General features: G+C 42.4%; 2 protein-coding genes across 2 annotated transcripts; both read right to left on the reverse strand.

The window, feature by feature from the left end:
* Positions 1–5: 5 nt before the first annotated feature.
* On the reverse strand, positions 6–1806 carry LOC121026280 (protocadherin gamma-B2-like; the record flags this gene model as incomplete). Its single annotated transcript, XM_040469145.1, has 1 exon — positions 6–1806. A coding segment is annotated over exon 1 (1428 nt), but the record flags the coding sequence as incomplete, so codon positions are not given.
* A 1960-nt stretch (positions 1807–3766) lies between these two features.
* Positions 3767–7275, reverse strand: LOC121026279 (protocadherin gamma-A4-like). Its single transcript, XM_040469144.1, has one exon. It carries the CDS (start codon positions 6303–6305, stop codon positions 3852–3854), a length of 2454 nt encoding a protein of 817 aa, XP_040325078.1. The 5' UTR covers positions 6306–7275; the 3' UTR covers positions 3767–3851.
* Positions 7276–7599: the final 324 nt, after the last annotated feature.

The raw sequence follows: 7599 nt of genomic DNA on the forward strand, positions 1-7599 counted from the left end.
GCGCTGACTTGGGCGATGGAGGCTCCTGGAGGGTTGTTCTCGGCAATATGAACCAAATAGAAAACCTGTTCGAAAACTGGCGCGTTGTCGTTGACATCTGCGATGTGCAGAGTGATGTTTATACTAGAGGAGAGGGGCGGCTTACCTCTGTCGGTGGCCATTATAGTGATGTTATATTCTGGATTCTCCTCCCGGTCCAGGGGCCCGTCTGTCACTAGCTTGTAATAGTTCTTGGAGTAAGATTTCAATATAAACTCGGCCTTTCCCAAGATGCGGCAGTAAACTTCTCCATTTTCTCCAGAGTCTCTATCTCTTGTTTTTATCAAGGCGATCACAGTTCCTGGTGGTGAATCTTCTGGTAGCGGAGTAAATACCGAAGTAATAACCATTTCAGGTGCACAATCATTCTCATCGAGAATTTCAACTTGGATACTGCAATAGGCTGCTAGATCTCCATGATCTTTTGCTTCTACACTGAGAGTGTAACTATTAGCAATTTCAAAATCAAAATTATCCTTTGTTGTGATTTCACCTGTTCTTTTATCTAAGTTAAAAAACTTTTCCACTAGTTCATCCACATGATGAAAGGAGTAGGTGATTTCTGCGTTGACGCCCTCATCCTGATCAGTGGCCATTACTTGAAGCACGGAGAAGCCCAGAGGTACACCTTCCTGCAGGCTGACCTTGTACACGTCCTGGATGAAAACTGGGGCATTATCGTTGGCATCGGTCACTTGGATTTGGATCTGAGCGGTGCCGCTTTGGGGTGGGTCTCCACCATCCACAGCTGTTAGAACCAATTGATGGAGATTCTGTTCTTCTCTGTCTAGTGAATGTTTCAGAACCAACTCAGGATATTTACGTCCATCTGGAGCCTGTTTCTCTATGAGATCAAAGTGTTCATTGTCATTAAGATGGTATCTTTGCAGTGAATTTGGGCCAGCATCTGAATCCAGGGCCGGGTCTAATGGAAATGTTTTACCTGGCTTAGTGGATTCTCCAATTTTTAAATCAATATTATTCTGTTTGAATAGCGGGGTATTGTCATTTATATCCTGTACTATTACTGCTACATGGAAAATATTTAGTGGGTTTTCAGCGACAGTATCGAAATCCAGAATACACAGAGGCTTCTTTCCGCATATCTGCTCTCGGTCTATTCTGTCACTCACAAGTAAGTCCCCGCTCTCAGGGTTTACAGTGAAATATTCTTTCTCCGCACTAACCCGCAGCTTCCGGGCTGGCAAATCCCGGACACTGAGCCCCAGATCCTTGGCGAGGTTTCCTACCACCGAGTTTTTGGCCAGCTCTTCGGGAATTGAATAGCGGATTTGATCTGGAAGAGCCCCGCGGAACAAAGACAGCAGGAAGGGCAACAATACCTGCCGCCACCGCGCTGGGCTGCTCCTTTCTGCGCTCGGCCTCGGCCTCATCCTGTCTCCCTTCACGGTGGCTCTGCTTTTTGGATGGGAGGAGAATTAAGCCCTCTGTGGATGGCAAAATCCCGGGTAGGGTCGCTTTTCCTGCTTTTGTTTTCTGTATCCGAATCAGTACTGGTGTCCTCTATGTGGCTGGTTTGAGCAGGAAGTTACCCTCTAAGAGACTCCCAAATGCTTTTTCTCTCACTTTTTTGACCTACAGCGACACCCAGAGGTTTTCCCGTGGAAATGCACCAAATGCTTATAAACGTTTTGCGAACCTTTCTTTTTTGAATCTACAGTTGTTTTTAAATATATGTTCATGTAGCTCCAAAATTGAAGAGGTACATAACGCATATTCTCTCCCTGTCTTGTTTCAATACCACATTTATCCCTAGAGAAATAAGTATTACGTTTTTGTGTGTATCATTCCAGAGATGTTTTGTGTAGTGCAGCAAATTTTTATAAATGTTCTCCCCCACGTTAATACATAAATGTAAGTATACAATATACCATGTTCTGCATCTTGCTTTTTTCATTCATTGTATCTTGAAATCATTTCATATAAGTACATAGCTTTCAAATTTATTTCTTACAGTTATGTAGTAATCCATCATATGGTTGTACAATAATTTACTTAATCAGAAATATTTTCTAAAAGAAACCCAGTGCCCAAACAAAAATGTTTTTTTTCTGTGTGATATTAGGGTGTTAATTATCTACTGCTCTCCTAAGCATTTAAAATAGGTATCACTCTGATTCTGGAATGTATTCCTAATGCCAACCTCCAAAAATGCTTGACAGTTTCAGGCCAATTGGTATTTCCAAATTTTCTTTTAAAGCTTCAGTATTTTAAATAATCTCAGACAAATAATCTCTCCTCAGATAAGCTTCAATATTTTACATAATCTCCCCTCAGAATCTTGCTCAATATTATTTCCTCTCTCCTTTCCCCATGCCAGACAATTGTATCACATGACATTCTGTTTATTCTATGTATTGCAACACAGTTTCCCATGAAGGCAAAAGCATTTAGAAACTAAAATGCAGGGTGCTTGTGTGGCTCAGTCCAAAAAGCATGTGACTCTTGATCTTGGGGTCATGAGTTTGAGCCCCATGTTGGGTGTAAAGATTACTTAAACTAAAAAGAAAATTGTTTTAAATAAGTAAATTCTTTTTTAAAAACTAAAATGCCCTTTCTTAAATTGAATTGAGGCATAGTTCACAGTTTACTGCTACAGTTCGCAGCTATGAAAGAGCACTAATTTGTGTTGCCCTACACACTCTTGAATTCTTAATTATCTCATGGAACTAAATGAAGGCACATTTAACAAAAGTGTTGCATATCCCTTGAACACAAAATATTTCCCCCATATCAGATCATCCCAGAGCCATCTCAGAGCTACCTGAGAGCAATTTTCAGGAACAGGGATGAGGCCTACTTACTAAGTAGCATAAATCATATCAGTTCAGAATCTAAGTTACCCAATCTCCACAAGTGACTCTCATGATGAAGAAGGAGAGATTTTGAAAGGTATGTTTTCCTTAGAAATTGAAAAGGGTCTCATTGTGATGCCATAATAGGAAATTTATAAATTATTAAAATTATTCCTTCAACCTACTTAAAGATGAGTGAAATAAAATGTGCAATATTTTTCGTAATCCCAGAAGTGAGCCAAAGGAATCACACGTAGTCACTACTGGTGTATCTCACAAACTGCAACAACAAAATATTTGAAATATACCAATCCAAATGAGAGCTATCCTTGTTAAAATTAGATCTAAAAGCTAATATTTTGGGGGAGGGGAAAAAATAGTTACAAACAGAGAGGGAAGGAGGCACACCATAAGAGACTCTTAAATACAGAGAACAAACTGAGGGTTGATGGGGGGGTGAGGGAGGGGCAAATGGGTGATGGGCATTGAGAAGGGCACTTGATGGGATGAGCACTGGGTGTTGTACATAAGCGGTGAATCATGGAAATCTACCCCAAAAACCAAGAGCACTCTGTACACACTGTATGTTAGCTAATTTGATAATAAATTATACTAAATAAATAAATAAAGGTTAATATTTTCTCCAATATTTATAAATTGCCACTGTTTGTTTAATTATAATGGAAAATACCCTTTCAAGGAAAAACAAACTTCAAGCAAAGTGTAAAAAAGAGGACAGTTAAAAATACTCAGTCTTCTATTAAAGAAGAGAGATGGTTAGAGATATATAGTTAAGAAATTGTTGTTGAAACTGTAACTACATGAAGACTAAAAATGATAAATAATAAACAGCTTTTAGGAGTACTAACTGCTATTGATTATTCTTGAGGAATCATCTGCTCCTCCCCTTTAAAGTAATAGAATACTAAAAAAAAATGCCTTTACTTCATCAATTACCTACCTTATACAGTTGGAGACATTTATATAGCTCTTTGCCTATGTTTTGGTGTGGCAAGATTGACTCACCTGATGAGAACCAGGGTCTCCTTTTGTTTCAAGTAAATCCTGAGTTATGAGAAGAGGCTCGCTTTTCCCACAGCTCTCCTGGCTGAGGAGCGTGTCGGCATAGTTGGGCTGGGGGAAGATCACGTGACTCTCCCTGGAGTCTGCCCTGAGGGAGACCTCCTGGGAATAGGTCTGCAGGAAAGCTCGCACCCCATCCATGCCCACAAAGTGCGAGGCTGGCACTCCAGCCAATCCAACCCCCACAGCCTGGAGCTGACGCGAAGTGTGCCAGCGCCTCAGCCTGAGCACCAGCAGAACAATGACAAAGGCAAGGAAGACACAGGAAACTGTGGCCACCGCCACCACCAGGTACAGCGTGAGGCTAGAGTCATCAGCATAGGCTGAGGGCTTGAGGCTGCTCAGGTCAGCCAGGACTTCTGGAATGCTTTCAGCCACCGCCACAGTGAGTGTGACAGTGGCTGAGAGAGGGGGTTGGCCGTGGTCCTGCACCGCCACCACCAGACTCTGCTTGAGCGCATCTCTGTCCAGCAGGGCCCGTGCAGTGCGCACCTCGCCCGTGTGCAGCCCCACCATGAAGAGCCCTGGCTCGCTAGCCTTGAGCAGACGGTAGGACAGCCAGGCGTTCTGGCCAGAGTCTCTGTCCACTGCCACCACCTTGGTCACCAGGTAGCCAGGCTCTGCTGATCGGGGTGCCAGCTCCACGCCTATGGAACCGTCAGTGGGGAGAGCAGGGTACAGGATTTCAGGGGAATTGTCGTTCTGATCCAGAACAAAAATACTCAAGGACACATTGCTGCTGAGGGGAGGGTCCCCACTGTCGCTGGCTGTCACTAGTAGTTGCAGGTCTCTAACCTGCTCATAGTCGAAGGAGCACAATGCATACAGGACACCAGTATCAGAGTTGATGGAAACATAGAAGGAGAGAGGCATCCCGTGGAGTGTGTCCTCAGCTAAGGAGTAAGTTACTCTGGCATTCTCAATGCTGTCAGGGTCCTGGGCAGACATGGATAAAATGGAAGCTCCTCTAGGGTTGTTTTCAGGAATGTAGGCAGAGTAGGAAGCATGAGGGAAAGTAGGTGGGTTGTCGTTGATGTCTGCCACATGCAATGAGATGTGAGTTTCTGTAGACAGTGGTGGAGTTCCATGATCAGTGGAAGTTACTGTGATGTTATATTCTGAGACTTCTTCCCTATCCAGTGTTCTTTGTGTCGACAGACGATGATAATTTCCATAGGTCTTTTCAAGTGTGAATGGCAAATTATCCAGAATAGAACATGTGACAAAGCCATTCTCTCCTGAATCACTGTCATGCACATTGAAAAGTGCAATTACTGTACCTGGGGAAGAAGTTTCTTGGATAGAGCTGGTGAGAGATGTAACTGTGACTTCTGGAGCATTGTCATTTACATCCAGAACTGTCACCAGAACTTTACTTCTGGCTCGGAGACCAGGTCCATCATGGGCTTCTACATCTATATCATAGAATCCAGAGTCTTCATAATCTAGATCCCCCACTATTGTTATGTCCCCAGTCAAAGAATTCAACTGGAATAGTTGGGACATTTTATCACTCACTTTGCGGAAAGAATATGTTACTTCTCCATTGGCTCCTTCATCTGGATCAGTGGCCTTTACAGTGAGTAGCCAGTAGCCCACTGGCACATTCTCCGGAACATTCACGTGGTACTCTGGCTGAGTAAATACAGGAGCATTGTCGTTGGTATCCACAAGAGTTACATGAATCTCGACAGTGCCAGAGCGAACCAGGTCGCCTCCATCAAAGGCAGTGAGGAGGAGGTGGTGAACCGCCTCTTCTTCTCTATCTAGGGCAAGCTCCAGCACCAGCTCAGGGTACTTAATGCCATCCACTCCACTTTGCACGTCTAGGGAGAAGTGAACATTTGAACTGAGCTGGTAACCCTGCAGGGAGTTGACCCCTACATCTGGATCAAAAGCTTCAGGAAGAGGAAATCTTGTCCCAGGATTTTCATTTTCAGCGACTTTTATTTCCCTTTGCTCTATCCCAAAGTTGGGTGCGTTATCATTAACATCGATTATTTCCACTTCTACTCCAAAAATCTTCACTTTGTCCTCCAGAAGAATCTCCAGGCTTACTACACACTTTGGAGATCTCTCACAGAGCTCTTCCCGGTCTATCTTACCCGCGGTGACCAAGCTGCCGCTTCGAGGGTTCAGAGCAAAGAGATGCGTCCTACCTCTGGAGATGATGCGGACTCCCCGCTCTGACAGTTCCCGGGGCTCCAGTCCCAGGTCCTTGGCGATGTTGCCCACATAAGAGCCTTTGTCCAGCTCCTCAGGCACCGAGTATCGTATCTGTTCCGCCTGTATTTCCCAGAGAGCCCCCAGGAGAACGCAGATCCTGCCCAGCCGGCTGCAGTCTGGCCGATAAGGAGGAGCCGCCATTGCAGCCCCGCTGCGGAATAGCTTGCACTTGGGTGCTCCCTTAGTGGAGGTCAGAGGAGCCCCAGAATCTTCAGGGTCCAAGATTATGTGCTTTCACCGTTGGATGATGGAGTTCTGGGGTCCAGTCTGAAGCTTCCCAAAGCCACAGGGCTAGTGCTTTGTGATGCAGAAATCTTGTGGTTTGGATTAAATTCCTTGTTGTCTTTTTCCCCTGACTGGTGAACAGCGACACTCAGAGTCCTAACCTGTTACTGCAATCTATTCTTGGTAAAGAAAAGATGTTTATACCATTTCTTTTCCATAATTTATTTCTCCCCAAAAGAGTAAAATTCAAGCTCCCGTTATTTTATTTGTAATAAAAATCCAGGCATGACCCAAATGTTACTGTACAATAAGCCCTCTAAAGTAATTTATTTGTTTTTAAAGAAAATATGGTGATTTTTTCTAACATTTTTTTTCTCTCCTAAGTTTTTCCATTATTTATTTTCATAGCCCATTTTCAGTACAGTGCATTGTGTGAGTGACACATTTATCCTTTACAGGAACAAGGATTAACTTGAAGAATGAAAGAATAGGTGAAAAAACAGTGTCAGGTCGGGGAAGTTGGAGGTCTGAGCTCTAGTCCCTTCCTATCCAGAAACAAGTTCCCTCACATGAGTTGACCCTTTAAAATATGGGCAACTTTTCAATTCTCTTGTAAAAAACATCTACTGTTCAAGAGCTAGTCTTACCCCTGAGCAAATGGGGTTGGCAAATATGATAATAGGTTTGGGAAGGTAATTGGTTTATTAATTTTGTATAAAGAAAATTTTAGACCACAGCTATGTTTGTGACTATCATGTTCACAGTCTGTCCTCAAATTTTAGAACAGCACCTTTCATAGAATAGATACTCAGTTTTTCATTGTTTAATGAGTGCATCACTAATATAAATGCAAAGCCCTAAAACAATTGGTAAATAACTCTGATATTAAAAATAAATAATAAAGATAAAAAAGACAGAGAAGTTAAACTGAAGTTTTGTATGTAAACAGCAGACAATATTCAGTACCACATAAAGACACATCCAGAAAGTATTATTTTACTATTATCTATAAGTTTAATTTAAGTTTGATTTTAGAAATAACCACTAAAAGGAAAGTTTTCATATATATATATATATATATATATATATATATATATATATGTGTGTGTGTGTGTGTGTGTGTGTGTGTTATCATTGCATGTTTCAGAGTTTTCTTACACATGAATACTTTGAGTAACTTACTAATCGTAGAAAACTTAATATAAAGCAG

Source organism: Herpailurus yagouaroundi, unplaced genomic scaffold (assembly GCF_014898765.1).
Source record: "Herpailurus yagouaroundi ecotype Mexico unplaced genomic scaffold, PumYag 69765, whole genome shotgun sequence".
Taxonomy (NCBI): Eukaryota; Metazoa; Chordata; class Mammalia; order Carnivora; family Felidae; genus Herpailurus; species Herpailurus yagouaroundi.